Source organism: Gorilla gorilla, chromosome 17, assembly GCF_029281585.2.
Source record: "Gorilla gorilla gorilla isolate KB3781 chromosome 17, NHGRI_mGorGor1-v2.1_pri, whole genome shotgun sequence".
NCBI lineage: Eukaryota > Metazoa > Chordata > Mammalia > Primates > Hominidae > Gorilla > Gorilla gorilla.
The window spans coordinates 108,675,450-108,692,689 of record NC_073241.2 but is presented as its reverse complement, the minus strand read 5'-3'; the positions used below and the strand labels follow the sequence as shown (position 1 = coordinate 108,692,689).

The following is a 17,240-nucleotide window of genomic DNA, read 5'->3' as shown; positions in this document are numbered from 1 at the left end:
GCTAGCAGCAAAGTCTCTGGGCAGTGATTCACATCGGTGGCCGCAATGGAATTGCGTTCGGAAACACCACTGTTTACACAACTTGCCTTTAGAGTGTGTGAGAAGAGCTCTTTATGTGAGAACTCAGTAACTTGACTGTTTTTACTGAGCAAAATGCAAGTATAAAGCGAGGGTGTCTTCAGCAAAGGGCAGGCTGTGGGGCAGGCCGTCTGAGTGGGAGCTGCAGCTGACGTGGACACGGGCCTCCGTGGAGCCTCAATTTTATTACATTTGAGTAGGAATGACTTTGTGTTATAACATCAAAGAAAGAATTTGAATGTTAGGGAACCGGAGAAATTAAACTTTCATTCTAATTCTCAGAATGCCAGAGTAAGATGAACCCTTTACAGTAATAGTGAAATAATTCGGGCTCATTTTCAGTAGAAACTCAAGCTGCTTCAATATGGAAATACAATTTTGACAAACAATACAAAAAAAGAAAGAAAAGCAGGGGTGAAGCCCCACACTTAGGAGGCCGTCGCAGCATCTGTGCCCTGGGCTCGCCTGGCAGGGGTGACGTTCCCGCACTGAGGGAGGGGCCATCCCGGCATCTGTGCCCTGGGCTTGCCTAGCAGGGGTGAAGCCTCACACTGAGAGGGAGAGGCCGTCCCGGCATCTGTGCCCTGGGCTTGCCTGGCAGGGGTGACGTCCCTGCACTGAGAGGGAGAGGCTGTCTCTGCATCTGTGCCCTGGGCTTGCCTGGCAGGGGTGAAGCCTCGCACTGAGAGGGAGAAGCCATCCTGGCATCTGTGCCCTGGGCTTGCCTGGCAGGGGTGACGTCCCTGCACTGAGAGGGAGAGGCTGTCTCAGCATCTGTGCCCTGGGCTCGCCTGGCGTACCCTCCCTTTCTCGTGGTGCTTGCTTGGTAGCAATGGCAAACCCTGCGTTCACTGGCAAGGGCACAAGGTGCTGGGAAGGGCAGAAGGTGCTGGGGCCAGTCCGCTGGGGGTGCACAGCCCCTTAGGAGGCCAGCTTGCAGTAGCTGGGAGGAGAGAGCTTGCGCCTCAGGTACTTGAGGACATACAGCGGGAGGCAGCTGACCACGGTGATCGCCGATACTTTCCATAGGAAGGTCACGGTGGTGATAAAGGCAACATCTGTTGGCAGGAAACAGAGAAAAAGGTAAGAGCTGACCAAGAAGCCCTGGGCCCTCATGGCCACAGCCACAGACCTGGCCAGGCCACCGGACGGTCTAAGCTTGCCACGGAAACATCACTGTGCATTTATTTACAGAGGCCCAGCTCCAAATCTCAGGTTTTCTTGACTGCAGAATTGTTTGACCTGCATACCGGGCATAATTCATTCCTCTTTTAATGGAAAAAACAAAACCAAAGCATTATAGACTGCAGGCCGGGCGCAGTGGCTCATGCCTATAATCCCAGCACTTTTGGGAGGCCAAGGCAGACGGATCACTTGAGGTCAGGAGCTCAAGACCATCCTGGCCAACATAGGAAAACCTCATCTCTACAAAAAAGACAACAAAACATTAGCTGGGCGTGGTGGTGGACACCTGTAATCCCAGCTACCGGGGAGGTGGAGACAGGAGAATTGCTTGAACCCGGGAGGCGGAGGGTGCAGTGAGCTCAGATCACGCCACTGCACTCCAGTCTGGGGACAGAGTGAGACTCCATCTCAAAAAAAAAAAAAAAAAAAAGGTTGTAGGCCGGCCATGGTGGCTCACGCCTGTAATCCCAGCACTTTGCGAGGCTGAGGCGGGTGGATCACCTGAGGTCAGGAGTTTGAGACCAGCCTGGCCAACATGGGGAAACCTTGTCTCTACTAAAAATACAAAAATTATCCTGGTGTGGTGGCAGGCACCTGTAATCCCAGCTACTCAGGCGGCTGAGGCAGGAGAATCACTTGAACTCAGGAGGTAGAGGTTGCAGTGAGCCAAGATCGTGCCATGTACTCCAGCCTGGGTAACAAGAGTGAGACTTCGTCTCCAAAAAAAAAAAAAAAAAAAAAGGTTGCAGATGACTAATGTCACCAAACACCACTGAATGGGTGAACAATGCTCTGTGGCAGAATTTGTGAGGGCACTGAAGACTGAAGTACTAGTTGTGGTGCTTAGGGAAGAGACACCAGCTCACCTAACCTGTGGGATTTGTTTGGACGATCTAGGCTAGCCATTTTTTTGTTTTGTTTTGTGTGTGTGTGTGTGTGTTTTTCTACGGTAGAGCTGACTTTATGAGGGGCTGGGGGCAACAGAGGGCAGCTGGCAGTTCCATCTGCAACACAAATACTCAGACCGGTCTGCTCTTAGAGGCTCTGAGCCCGGCCCACCCAGAGAATGTTCTCGCCTGTCACCCTCCCAGCATCTCCACAGAAGAACCATCTACTCACCACGACCAAGCTGTACTGCTAATGACTAGCTACTTGAATTCCGCATGAAAAGAGGCAGGTGAGAAACTGGAGATTGACATACTTCGAATCTACATACAGTGGAAATCCCTTTAGACTGTTGCCGGATGGGATAAAAAGATCTATGGAGCAGAGTGAGAGGCCCTTCTAAAATAAACGACAGAGGGAAGCGCTGGATCTCTGTATGAAGGGGAAGTCCTAAGTTTGTGTGTACTCATTTTCTGAAGGCCCTGGAAGTGTTTTCCAGCAGCTCAGCCCCTACAACTGAAAAGGCAAACATGTTTTAGGGGCTCATGCAATCCTCAGCAGATGGCAGGATGCCCGGCCCCTTCCCCTCACTCAGGGCCACCAAGCCCCTGAACAGGCAAGCCAACAGCACTCAGCCCACAACTAGCCGAGCGAGCACATGGCCACCAGCTTACGTGACATCAGAGAGTTCGTGAGGAACACTGAATTAGAGGAAGGTTTGTTTTTCTTATTAGTTAAGTATCTTTATCAATATTGTTTGGCTAAATTTCTACACTTTTGAAAGAAATGATAACTTTACCTACCTAAGAAAGCTCCAAAAGACACTCTGCCTATACCTGTTCCAAAACAGTAATAAAGAAAATAAAGGACAGATTAAAGGAGATACCAGGATATTTCAAGGGGTTAGCAAAAGAGTAAGAAATACATTAAAAAGCAATAAAATGGCAGTGCAAGATGCGTTTTCAATGTGGTTTTAACATCTCATTTCCCTGCCTGATACCATACAACTGTTTAAACATCACTGAAACCCAATAGCTAAAGGCTCCTGTGTCTGAGAAGCACACACCTTGGCATTCCCCTAGGAGACAGAGACCTATCCAGGTCTGAGAGGAGCTCACCACAGAAGGCGCACGCGCTGGAGGGCTGGCCATGTTCTGCCGGTGTGAAAGGAGCTCTGCACATTCGTTCACATGTATGTAAGCGTGTTACTACTGATCTTCAGACCCGCCCCTAATGGGAAGTGATACCGTCTCCAGTTTGCAGATGCAAAAGCTGAGGCTCAAAGTCGTGGTGAGTCCTGCCCACGCCCGTGATGCATGTCTTTGTCATTTTGTGAGCTCACTGTGGCACTGAGTGTGTTCATGTGTCCTTGAGTGTGTTAATTCATGATCTTACAGGAAAATATTCTAAGAGCCAATTTTCAAAAGAAAAATAACTAGCACATTATAACTTGAAAATAACCATTTCTTATGAGCCACGGGTATTTTCTGAGAGTTCTTTTATGTAAGAACAGGAACATTTCACATTTTCCTACGTACAGGTTCACCACTGCATGAACACTCAGGCACTGATATGAGGACAAGTGCACACGTGGCTGTGTTCACTTCCCGCAGGTCTGAGTCCCAACTGCTCCCGAGTGGCTGTGCTGCTCATGTCAGGGAGGAGCCAGCCAGTGACCGACGGGGCTCAGCGCCTCACGTCAGGGGACCAGCCAGCCAGTGACAGATGGGGCTCAGCGCCTTCATCCGTGGTGCAGGGACGGTAAGAGCAGGCACTTTCTGATATGGGTTTTACCATGATCCACAACTTAAGACAACGTATTCAGAAGCAACAATAAGAAAATACTTCAAAATCATGAATAGACAACGATTCAGAAAACAATTCCAAGGCAACTTACCAAAATATTCACTGAGAAAAGCGAGTGAGGACACGTAGCAGCCTAAGCTGAGGAACTCGGCCACCACCATCAGCCAGTGCCACGTGCGGACGGTCAGCGCCACCATCAGCAGCTCGGTCAGGATCAGTGCGGTGAAGGAGATGGCCACCACGTGGACGAACTCGGACTCGAAGAGCACCAGGGCCCCATACATGAGGATGCCGCCTGAAAAACAGCAGGAGCTTTTTCCATGCACACGAGCAGGGTGTAAGCCAGCTAGAGAAAACAGCCTTGAACCAGCAACCTCACTCAAGACCCTTAAAAATAGGGTATAGGCCAGGCGCAGCAGCTCATGTCTGTCTTCCCAGCACTTTGGGAGGCTGAGGCGGGTGGATCACGAGGTCGGGAGTTCCAGACCAGCCTGGCCAACATGCTGAAACCCCATCTCTACTAAAGATACAAAAAATTAGCTAGGCGTGGTGGCGCGCGCCTGTAATCCCAGCTACTCAGGAGGCTGAGGCAGAAGAATCATTTGAACCCAGGAGACGGAGGTTGCAGTGAACTGAGACCACACCACTGCACTCCAGCCTGGGTGACAGAGTGAGACTCCGTCTAAAAAAAAAAAAAAAAAAGGGCGGATAATGGCCATGCCCATGCTTCATGCTGATGAACAAGTCACTTAAACTCTGGATTATGGACAAAATAAGATGGGATCCTAGCTAGATCAGCTAGAAATGGCAAATCGAGGCAGACAAACTTTTAAATCTCTGGATGCAAAGCCACACCTCTACTTCAATTAGTGTAAATAATTATGTGTTGCATGTAATTAATATGTCTGATCTGTTAGTTATACTTGCAACAATCTCCCATTTATCTGAACACTAAACAAAGGGCAGCTAATGGCTTCTCCTTACATAACTCAGATTTCTCAAAGTCTTTTTATCACTCTATGAAAGAAAGCCATTGTGCAGGGTATACAATGTGGTAAGTGCATGTTAAAATCTTTCTGGATTAACATTTAATTAAAAACGAAGTCAGTTTTTAGGTGGCATGCATCAGTTAAAAAAAAAAAAAGGACCCATGTTGCTGGAATATCGATTTACAAGATAAACAGAAGGAAGTATTTAACTGCTGATGACATTTTAAGTTGTTGGAATTTAATCTGCAAGTAAAAACAATATTGCTAAAAAAAGACCAAAATAAAAAAATCTTTAGTCCAGTAAACTAAGGATCTCGTCTTACCTTGGTAAATACTGATTAAAACCCAGATGAGGAAGGTTTTGAAGGACAAGGATCTTCCCTAGGGAAACAGTGGAAGAGCGTCGTTAGTGCGCAGAACCACCTGCTTGACTCACACGCCTTCCAGGAGTGAGCTACGGGTCACTTCTGAAAGACCCGAGTCCACAAGCCCCATCCATGCCACCCCAGCCACCTGGTCTACCAGCATTTTGGGCGCCTTTTTCTGACACCCGAATCCTGAAGAAGCTGCCTGGGTCCCACACGTGTCCACTGGTGCCTGAGGTTAGACGTTCATGTTGTCTTCTGTTTGACCTGCCGTCTTGTTGGCTCTAGTAAGCCAGTAGTGATGTATACAAGCAAACATTTCAGTGAACCAGGGGGAAAGGCTCTTGGCAATAAAAACATTTTCCCTTATTTCTTGTCAACAAATACTTCTATATCTACTGTTTGGTTTTTTCAGATCAAAAGATAACAGAACGTAACAGTTCTTCAGTAAGGATGGCACATCTCAACTGAAGTAAAAAGTTATCCCTTAAACCCTCGCTGGAGAACGTGTCACATACATAACCCCATGGAATGGGTCCTTGCGCCAGGCCCTTCACTCTGAGAAGTTGAAGGCAGGTGATGAGGGGGCAGGAGGCAGGGGACGAGGGGGCAGGAGGCAGGGGACGAGGGGGCAGGAGGCAGGGGACGAGGGGGCAGGAGGCAGGGGACGAGGGGGCAGGAGGCAGGGGACGAGGGGGCAGGAGGCAGGTGATGGGGCAGGAGGCAGGTGACGAGGGGGCAGGAGGCAGGTGACGAGGAGGCAGGAGGCAGGGGAGCTCTGGCCCACGGGGTTGCTTGTCCCACCGCATCCCTGAAGATTAATTTAGAGTCCAAGAAGAGAGGCTGAGTCATTAACAACCGCCCTGACTTGTTGGTGTTAAAGAGCTGTCGAAAGTGACACGTGTTGAGAGGCCCTGTCTTTATGTGAGGCCTTCGTTTGACACCTTTGCATCTATTTTCTCAGTTACACAGAGCAGACGTCCTTTCCATTTACAGACGAGGAAACTCGAGAAGTTCTGTGATTTCCTCAGGTTCTCGCTGGAGGCTGGTGGCGCTAAGAAGTGTAGTCTGCTGATCAGAGCCCAAAGTCCTGCCCTGATTTAGGGCTTCCCCACCCACGGGGGAGATTCTCCTAAGGACAGGAAGTGGTTTAAAGAGCCACAGAGGAAAGACAAACCCTCACGGAAGCTCAGGGGACACAGAAGACAGCAGGGAAGATGGAGGATGGTGACAGGCTGTGCTCAGGGCCCGTCTGAACCTGCACCTGCCTGAGTCTGCTGAAGACCTTTAGACACAGGCATGAGCCATCACAGAACAGAGGCGCGGACACTGGAAATGCGGCTATATTCCTGCAGGACCCCACCAGTGGCAGATTTATGAATTATAATTCTAGTTGTAGTTTAATTATAAAAGACAAGTGTGGTGACATATGTTAAGTGTTTTCCTAGGTTGCAAGAGTCAGTGTGTGAAGATGCTGACGGAGCTTGAGCCCTCACACATGTGAATATGAAAAGGAAGATTCAAATTCACTGTGATGAAGGACTACTGCTTTTTTTTTTTTTTTTTTTTTTTTAAGACGGAGTCTTGCTCTTTCGCCAGGCTGGAGTGCAATGGCACGATCTTGGCTCACTGCAACTTCTGCCTCCCAGGTTCAAGCAATTCTCCTGCCTCAGCCTCCCAAGTAGCTGGGACTATAGGCGCCTGCCACCATGCCCAGGTAATTTTTGCATTTTTAGTAGAGAGGGGGTTTCACCATGTTGGCCAGGATGGTCTCGATCTCTTGACCTCATGATCTGCCCACCTCGGCCTCCCGAAGTGCTGGGATTACAGGCGTGAGCCACCGCACCCAGCCAAGCACCATTGATTTTTAAAAAGCAGAAAACTTTTAAGTTAAACCATTTATATACTCTAAATAAGTTCTCTTGGTACGTATTTCCCGAGGACATTTCTCTCCCTGGGTAATGGTAGGTGTTTGGTCTTTGGTCACGAAATTCATCTGTAATTAAGTATGTGGCTCATTTTATTCAAAAACTGTAAAAGGATATTTAATTATTTTGACATACGAAAGAAAAGGCTTATTCTGTGGCCTGATTTGCTGAAATGTATTCAGTTTTATTCATGTGGGTCAATGATTGGTGTCTATGTGGAAGATGAAGTGGTCTGTGCTGCCTCTCTTTAGGAGCTGCCAACAGGGAGCACCTCAGACCTGTACCTGTGGGGTGTTCCATATTGAAGCAGATGATATTATAGATTAATAAAAGCAAACACAACAGAACGGGTACAAAAAACATCAATAAAATAGATAATTTGAGAAAAATATCCGTACACCTCCTATTAATGGCTCCCAGACTGTAGCTCTGAGAACAAAATCCTGTTATATTTGATGGTACAGACACGTTACTCATAGAAGCAATTCATTCACTATGGGTTTCATGTTATGGAAGAAGCCACTCTTCCTGGGCCAGGTACGTCTTCATTTGGTTTAGGAAGAGATGAAGATGTCTGTCACTCTGACTGATGTCCCCATGCCTGGAGTGGAGTCCTGCCTAGCACACGCCTTTCTTCTGCGTCCTTGGGCTCAGGACTTAATCTCTGTGCCTCAGTTCCCTCCTCTGTGAAATAGAAGTAATAGTGGCATGTGGCTCACGTGCATGAAATAAAATGAGCCATGAAATAAAATATGCACAATGCCAGCAGCATAGTAAATATTCACTGAATGCTACTGTTATATTTACCATTAAATATTACGGACTCAGAAAGTATATTTCTATCATACCAAAAATTGTAAAAAATAAAATCAAGCAAATTTTTTAAATTTATTTTCATTTTTTTGAGACGGAGTCTTGCTCTGTTGCCCAGGCTGGAGTGCAGTGGCACGATCTCAGCTTACTGCAACCTCCGCCTCCCAGGTTCAAGCGATTCTCCTGCCTCAGCCTCCCGAGTAGCTGGGATTACAGGTGTGCACCACCACACCCGGCTAATTTTTGTACTTTTAGTAGAGATGGGCTTTTGCCATGTTGGCCAGGATGGTCTCGAACTCCTGACCTCAGGTGATCTGTCTGCCTCGGCCTCCCAAAGTGCTGGGATTACAAGCGTGAACCACTGCGCCCGGCCAAATCAAGCAAATTTTAAGGAAAGATTAACCAACCTCAAAGTCATATGCATACAGTTATTCGTACGGAAGCGCTCAGTGCTGTGGGGCCCAGAGCACGCTGATGTGTGCGTGGCGTGAAAGGTGGTCCCTTTGCAAGGATCAGCACCGTGGGATGGGACCAGCCACTCCAAAATGCCAGGACTCCTGTCCTGAATCTGTAACCACTTTTATCTCTACTATAATTTATTCTCCCAGCCTACCTCTCCTCAATATACTTTCTCTGAGTTTTTTTTTTTTTTTTTTTTTGAGACGGAGTCTCGCTCTGTCGCCCAGGCTGGAGTGCAGTGGCGTGAACTTGGCTCACTGCAGGCTCCGCCTCCCAGGTCCACACCATTCTCCTGCCTCAGCCTCCTGAGTAGCTGGGACTACAGGCGTCCGCCACCACGCCTGGCTAATTTTTTTTATTTTTAGTAGAGATGGGGTTTCACCATGTTGGCCAGGATGGTCTCCATCTCCTGACCTCGTGACCCGCCCGCCTCGGCCTCCCAAAGTGCTGGTACTACAGGCGCCCGCCACCACACCCGGCTAATTTTTTTGTATTTTTAGTAGAGACGGGGTTTCACCGTGTGAGCCAGGATGGTCTCGATCTCCTGACCTCGTGACCCGCCCGCCTCGGCCTCCCATCTGATTCTTACTAGAACAACAACAACAACAACAGATTTCTCCTGTTCCCATAATTGTAGTTATTTGAGAGAAGTCTGGGAGTGGGGAGTAGAAAGATCCTATAGGCAGATGCAAGAGGAGAAAAAGTGCAGTCAAAGCATATCAAGAACAAACCCTCCAAACAGAGAGGGAAGGACGGTGCTCACGGTGGCACCGGGGAGAGAAGCCCCGATTAACTGGGGCTCTGCACGCGTCTCTGGCCTTGGCAGGAAGGGAAGCTGGGGAGGAAGTGCGGGCTTCCTGCCATTCAGTGCCTGGCCTGCTCTGCTGAGGGTAGAGACATGCCAACGACGAGGGTGCCAACGACGGAGTATGCTGCTGGTGGGGTCCTACAGCAAAGGGGTGGGCAGGTGACATTCCCGACAGCTCTTCTGCTTGCCACACTCACTCCACTGTCACTTTTATTTCTTCTATTAATGGTCTGAAATTATGGTGACTGATTTCTTCAGGGTCTCATTCCTTCATTCTTACGTGGATAAGCTCAATTTCATTAAATACATCTCTTAGAATATAAAATGAAGTTCAAATATTACTGGACAGGTTAAATGAGAGCCACCAAGCAGACAGTGTGCACCTAAAGGTGGGCTGGCTGCCACAGAGTGCTCGCAACTGGGCCAGGGCCAGGCACAGACACGGGCTGGTTATGAACTCCACACTTTGAAGGATAAGACTGAAGCTTTGCAAACACAATCCTGTTTTTGTAGAGACAGGGTCCTGATCTGTTGCCGAGGGATGGGGTGCAGTGGTGCGATCACAGCTCACCGCAGCCTCGAACTTCCAGGCTCAAGTGATTCTCCAGCCCGGGCAGCTGGGACCACAGGCACCTGGCGCCATGCCCAATTCTGTTCATCTATCATAGGAAAATTGAAGACTTTCTTGGCTCTGACTCCGTTTTCTAATCATTTTGCCTTGAAATCACTTTAGACTTGCAGGGAAGCTGCAGAAGCAGCGCAGACAGCCCCACGGGGCCCTCCAGCTCACCCGGGGCCACAGCGCCGTCCAGCTCACCCGGGGCCACGGCGCCCTCCAGCTCACCCAGGGCGACACTCCATGGAGACACAGACACGCACCGTGGCAGAGAAATGGTGTGGAGGTCCTGGTTTTTCTCGAATGTGCTTCTCCTGCCCAGGGCCCCACACAGGACCCCACGCTGCTCTGGCCGTGATGTCTCCTGGGCTCGGTGATCTGGCCAGCGCTTCTGTCTCCCCGTCCTTAATGACCTGGCTGCTCCTCAAAGCTCCGGACATGTCTTTTTGGAATGCCCTTGATTTCGACTTGTCTGATGTCTTCTACTGATGACACTACTGGGGAGGATTTGTTGAGGAGACGCATGTCCCCTGCAGGGCTCCACAGCAGGTGTGGTGGCCTCTCTCATCCCTGGTGACGGGAACTGTGACCCTGGAGTTCCACGTCCCTTGGAAGACCTCGTGACAGTGGCTGCTGCCTTGGTGCCCCAGCGGGGCCTCCAACTGCCCTGGTTCCTTCACCATTTATAACTGGAATCCTCTGGTTGAGGAGGCGCTTTCTGTGCATACACATGGTGCAGGTGAAGATATGTGTGCTCTCTGGTTGAGGAGGCACTTTCTCTGCGTACACACGGTGGAGGTGAAGGTATCTGTGTGCTCTCTGATTGAGGAGGCACTTTCTCTGCGTACACACAGTGCAGGTGAAGATATGTGTGCTCTCTGGTTGAGGAGGCACTTTCTCTGCGTACACACAGTGCAGGTGAAGATATGTGCGCTCACTGGTTGAGAAGGCACTTTCTCTGCGTACACACGGTGGAGGTGAAGGTATCTGTGTGCTCTCTGGTTATCATCTAGTCATGCTGCTGTCTAGGTTGCTGTGCAGGGTGTTCAGTGCTAGCCCGTGGGAGGCTCAGCCTCTGACGCCGTCAGACCTGCCTCCCGCACCAGCCTCACTGATTCTTGTTTAGCAGTTCCTTACTTTTTTGCTCCACAAGAAGTTTCAGGCTCATCTTGTATTTCCCTTGCCTCAGCCCTGGAATTAACCCCTTCTCTAGGGCTCTGCGTGGTGGGGGACGGCACAGGGTCTCGTCCGCATAATCTGCAACACTGAGCATGCTCACTACCACCTGGGTTCCTGATTCTAGCCACTTGGCGTATGGCCTAGGACTGTGTGTGTTTACTAAGTCATGCTCACACATGTCTGTGTTTATTTCTTCATCTATTTATTTATCTCACAGAAACCACAAGCCCAAACTGATCTGGGCTTCAATCCAGCCCTTCATTTCTAACTTCGTCGCTAACAGGGAGAAATCTGCTTCTCATTAGCTACCATGCATGGGCTTATTGATTCCTGTAAGAAGCAAATGCCAAACGCAGCCCACGGTTTGCAGTTCTTTTTGTCTTCAGCCTTACAGTGAACCACCGTCAAACGCCTTTCCCAAGGCCACTGAAAAGAGCTCCTTTCTTCCCAGCCCACAGTGTGGTTCTGCGGTTCATGGGCCGCTGTCTGCACTCCTCCTCCCTTAGCTCCATGCTGGTGCCGTCCAGTGGGCTCTGAGAGACGCACGGTCAGGTGTCCGCCACCACCGTGCCAGACAGAGCAGCTTCCACACCCACACCCCCTCGGGATGCCTCTCCGGTCACCCTCTACACTCAAACCTTTAGCGACCACTGACGGGTCTCTTCCCTACAGTTCTGCACCTCCCAGGTGTCAGGTAAAAAGAATCAATACCAGCTTTCAAGTCTGGCTTCTGCTGCACAGCAAAATGCACAATGTATGACCCATCATGTCATGTGAGTCAGCAGTAACCCCTCACTGCTAAGTACAATCCCACTGCCTGGTGGCATGACACACAGGCTGGCTATGTCCACTAGGATGTCCTTCCATCACACACAGGCTGTCCCCGTCCACGGAGATGTCCTTCCATCACACGTGAGCTGTCCCCGTAAACGGAGATGTCCTTCCATCCACGCATGGGCTGTCCCTGTCCATGGAGATGTCCTTCCATCACACACGGGCTGTCCCCGTCCACGGAGACGTCCTTCCATCCACGCATGGGCTGTCCTTGTCCACGGAGATGTCCTTCCATCCACGCATGGGCTGTCCCTGTCCACGGAGATGTCCTTCCATCACGCATGGGCTGTCCCCGTCCACGGAGATGTCCTTCCATCCACGCACGGGCTGTCCCCGTCCATGGAGATGTCCTTCCATCCACGCACGAGCTGTCCCCGTCCACGGAGATGTCCTTCCATCACACATGGGCTGTCCCCTCCCATGGAGATGTCCTCCATCCACGCATGGGCTGTCCCTGTCCACGGAGATGTCCTTCCATCACACACGGGCTGTCCCTGTCCACGGAGATGTCCTTCCATCACGCACGGGCTGTCCCTGTCCACGGAGATGTCCTTCCATCCACGCACGAGCTGTCCCCATCCACGGAGATGTCCTTCCATCTATGCACGAGCTGTCCCTGTGCACGGAGATGTCCTTCCATCATGCACGGGCTGTCCCCTCCCATGGAGATGTCCTCCATCCACGCATGGGCTGTCCCTGTCCACGGAGATGTCCTTCCATCACACACGGGCTGTCCCTGTCCACGGAGATGTCCTTCCATCCACGCATGGGCTGTCCCCGTCCACGGAGATGTCCTTCCATCCACGCACGAGCTGTCCCCGTCCACGGAGATGTCCTTCCATCATGCACGGGCTGTCCCCTCCCATAGAGATGTCCTCCATCCATGCATGGGCTGTCCCTGTCCACGGAGATGTCCTTCCATCACACACGGGCTGTCCCTGTCCACGGAGATGTACTTCCATCCACGCATGGGCTGTCCCTGTCCACGGAGATGTCCTTCCATCACGCACGGGCTGTCCCCTCCCATGGAGATGTCCTCCATCCACGCATGGGCTGTCCCTGTCCACGGAGATGTCCTTCCATCACACACGGGCTGTCCCCGTCCACGGAGATGTCCTTCCATCCACGCACGGGCTGTCCCTGTCCACGGAGATGTCCTTCTATCCACGCACGGCCTGTCCCTGTCCACGGAGATGTCCTTCCATCACACATGGGCTGTCCCTGTCCACGGAGATGTCCTTCCATCCACACATGGGCTGTCCCTGTCCACGGAGACGTCCTTCTGCCCACTGGCTGAAGGGCACAAGGTTGTTTCCAGCTTCTGGCAGTTATGACAGTGCTGCTGTGAACATTCATATATAGGATTTAGTATGAATCTAAGTTTTCATTTCTCTTGGAGAAATACCTAGGAATAGGACTACTGGGTCATGGGGTAAATATATGTTTACCTTTGTAAGAAATGCCCGAACTGTCTTGCGAAGAGGCTGTATCATCCTCCCTTCACCCTAGCAGTGACCAAACTGTCTTCCGAAGAGGCTGTATCATTCCCCCTTCACCCTAGCAGTGACCAAACTGTCTTCCGAAGAGGCTGTATCATTCCCCCTTCACCCTAGCAGTGACCAAACTGTCTTCCGAAGAGGCTGTATCATTCCCCCTTCACCCTAGCAGTGACCAAACTGTCTTCCGAAGAGGCTGTGTCATTCCCCCTTCACCCTAGCAGTGACCAAACTGTCTTCCGAAGAGGCTGTATCATTCTCCCTTCACCCTAGCAGGGACCAAACTGTCTTCCGAAGAGGCTGTATCATTCTCCCTTCATCCTAGCAGGGACCAAACTGTCTTCCGAAGAGGCTGTATCATTCTCCCTTCACCCTAGCAGTGACCAAACTGTCTTCCGAAGAGGCTGTATCATTCTCCCTTCACCCTAGCGGTGACCAAACTGTCTTCCAAAGAGGCTGTGTCATTCTCCCTTCACCCTAGCAGTGAAGGGGAGCTCTGCTGCTCTGGATCCTCCCCAACCTTTCACGCTGCTGGTGTCTCGGCTGTCCTAGCACGGGTGGGTACACGGCATCTCACGGTGGCTTCAACTTGCAGCTCCCTGATAAAAATGGCACTGGGCATCTCCACAGGCTTCCCTGCCATCTGTGGATTATCTCTGGGGTGGTGTCCCTTAATATCTTCTCTCTACTTTAAAAATTGGGTTGTTCTCTTGTTGAATTTTGGGGGTTTCTTATATACTATAGAAACAACTCCTTTATCAAAAGTGTGACATGCAAATATTTCCTTCTAGGCTGTGGCTTGTTTTTTCATTAACAGTATCATTCACAGAGAAAAACTTTTTTTTTTTTTGGAGACAAGGTCTCGCTCTGTCACCCAGGCTGGAGTGCAGTGGCTCAATCACAGCTCACTGCAGCCTCCAACTCCTCAGCTCAAGCAATCCTTCCACCTTAGCCCCCTGAACAGCTGGGACTACAGGCACACAGCAACCACCATGCTCAGCTCATTTTTTTCTATTTTTTTGTAGAGACACGGTCTCACTATATTGCCCAGGCTGGTATTGAACTTCTGGGCTCAAGTTATCCTCCTGCTTCAGCCTCCCAAAGTGATGGTATTACAGGCATGATAAGCCACTGCACCTGGCCAAAACTTTTAAATTATGGTAAAGTCTAATTTATTATTTTTTTCCTTTAAGGATCATGATTTTGATCTCATGATTAAAAACTCTTTGCTTAACCCAAGGTCATGCATATTTTGTGTGTATTTTCTTCTGAAAGGTTTATAGCTTTACATATAGGTCAAGGGTCCACTTTGGGTGGATTTTCACATGAAGTGTGAGGTGGAGGTTGTGGGTCTGTTGCTCATGGGCGGCGAATTGTCCCAACAGCTGCAGACACAACTCTTCTCCTTCTGATTTCCTCTCATGTTTGCCAAAGATCATCTGACAGATGTGATGTATTTCTGGGCTCTCTTTTCTGTTCCATTGATCTTTTTGTCTATCCTTTTGACAATAACACATTGTCTAATTGATTACTGTTTTACAGTAAGTCTTGGAATCAGGTAGTGTGTTTTCCAGCTCTGCTCTTTTTCTAAATTATTCTGGCAATTCCAGTTCCCTTGCCTTTCCATATAAATTCTAGAGTGAGCTTGTCAATGTGAAGCAACACTGAGGCTCTCAATCCATGAACATCTAATTGAGGCTCAATCCGGGAACATCTGTTTACGCCACCCAACACAGGAACATCTGTTTACGCCTCCCATTCGGGGAACATCTGTTTACGCCTCTCAATCCGGGAACATCTGTTTACGCCTCTCGATCCGGGAACATCTGTTTACGCCTCTCGATCCGGGAACATCTGTTTACGCCTCTCGATCCGGGAACATCTGTTTACGCCTCTCGATCCGGGAACATCTGTTTACGCCTCTCGATCCGGGAACATCTGTTTACGCCTCTCGATCCGGGAACATCTGTTTACGCCTCTCGATCCGGGAACATCTGTTTACGCCTCTCGATCCGGGAACATCTGTTTACGCCTCTCGATCCGGGAACATCTGTTTACGCCTCCCATTCCGGGAACATCTGTTTACGCCTCCCATTCCGGGAACATCTGTTTACGCCTCTCGATCCGGGAACATCTGTTTACGCCTCTCGATCCGGGAACATCTGTTTACGCCTCTCGATCCGGGAACATCTGTTTACGCCTCCCATTCCAGGAACATCTGTTTACGCCTCTCGATCCGGGAACATCTGTTTACGCCTCTCGATCCGGGAACATCTGTTTACGCCTCCCATTCCAGGAACATCTGTTTACGTCTCTCGATCCGGGAACATCTGTTTACGCCCCCCATTCCGGGAACATCTGTTTACGTCTCCCGATCCGGGAACATCTGTTTACGCCCCCCATTCCGGGAACATCTGTTTACGCCTCTCGATCCGGGAACATCTGTTTACGTCTCCCGATCCGGGAACATCTGTTTACGCCTCTCGATCCGGGAACATCTGTTTACGCCTCTCGATCCGGGAACATCTGTTTACGCCTCTCGATCCGGGAACATCTGTTTACGCCTCTCGATCCGGGAACATCTGTTTACGCCTCTCGATCCGGGAACATCTGTTTACGTCTCTCGATCCGGGAACATCTGTTTACGCCTCCCGATCCGGGAACATCTGTTTACGCCTCCCATTCCGGGAACATCTGTTTACGCCTCTCGATCCGGGAACATCTGTTTACGTCTCTCGATCCGGGAACATCTGTTTACGTCTCTCAATATAGGAACATCTGTTTACGCCCCCCATTCCGGGAACATCTGTTTACGTCTCTCGATCCGGGAACATCTGTTTACGTCTCTCAATATAGGAACATCTGTTTACGCCCCCCATTCCGGGAACATCTGTTTACGTCTCCCGATCCGGGAACATCTGTTTACGTCTCCCGATCCGGGAACATCTGTTTACGTCTCCCATTCCAGGAACATCTGTTTACGTCTCTCGATCCGGGAACATCTGTTTACGCCTCTCGATCCGGGAACATCTGTTTACGCCTCTCGATCCGGGAACATCTGTTTACGCCTCTCGATCCGGGAACATCTGTTTACGCCTCTCGATCCGGGAACATCTGTTTACGCCTCTCGATCCGGGAACATCTGTTTACGCCTCCCATTCCGGGAACATCTGTTTACGCCTCCCATTCCGGGAACATCTGTTTACGTCTCTCGATCCGGGAACATCTGTTTACGTCTCTCAATATAGGAACATCTGTTTACGCCCCCCATTCCGGGAACATCTGTTTACGTCTCTCGATCCGGGAACATCTGTTTACGTCTCTCAATATAGGAACATCTGTTTACGCCCCCCATTCCGGGAACATCTGTTTACGTCTCCCGATCCGGGAACATCTGTTTACGTCTCCCGATCCGGGAACATCTGTTTACGTCTCCCATTCCAGGAACATCTGTTTACGTCTCTCGATCCGGGAACATCTGTTTACGCCTCCCATTCCGGGAACATCTGTTTACGCCTCTCGATCCGGGAACATCTGTTTACGCCTCCCATTCCGGGAACATCTGTTTACGCCTCTCGATCCGGGAACATCTGTTTACGCCTCTCGATCCGGGAACATCTGTTTACGCCTCTCGATCCGGGAACATCTGTTTACGCCTCTCGATCCGGGAACATCTGTTTGCGCCTCTCGATCCGGGAACATCTGTTTACGCCTCTCGATCCGGGAACATCTGTTTACGCCTCTCGATCCGGGAACATCTGTTTACGCCTCTCGATCCGGGAACATCTGTTTACGCCTC

The 17,240-nt window shown here is 50.1% G+C and overlaps 1 protein-coding gene across 13 annotated transcripts in view; it reads right to left on the bottom strand.

Moving 5' to 3' along the window:
• Positions 1 to 244: 244 nt before the first annotated feature.
• The window catches only part of ATP9B (ATPase phospholipid transporting 9B (putative)), a 308,184-nt gene continuing 291,188 nt past the window's right edge, over positions 245 to 17,240 (bottom strand). For 4 of the 13 annotated variants that reach the window (XM_063699322.1, XM_063699326.1, XM_063699321.1 and 1 more), the window contains 4 exons: positions 5,267 to 5,324; positions 4,046 to 4,249; positions 2,952 to 2,984; positions 414 to 1,136 (listed from right to left, as the gene is read on the bottom strand). In XM_063699322.1, coding sequence (XP_063555392.1) covers positions 1,000 to 1,136; positions 2,952 to 2,984; positions 4,046 to 4,249; positions 5,267 to 5,324 — 432 coding nt within the window. In that variant the 3' untranslated portion in view covers positions 414 to 999. The other 9 variants (XM_063699327.1, XM_063699324.1, XM_063699323.1 and 6 more) reach the window with 5 other exon arrangements.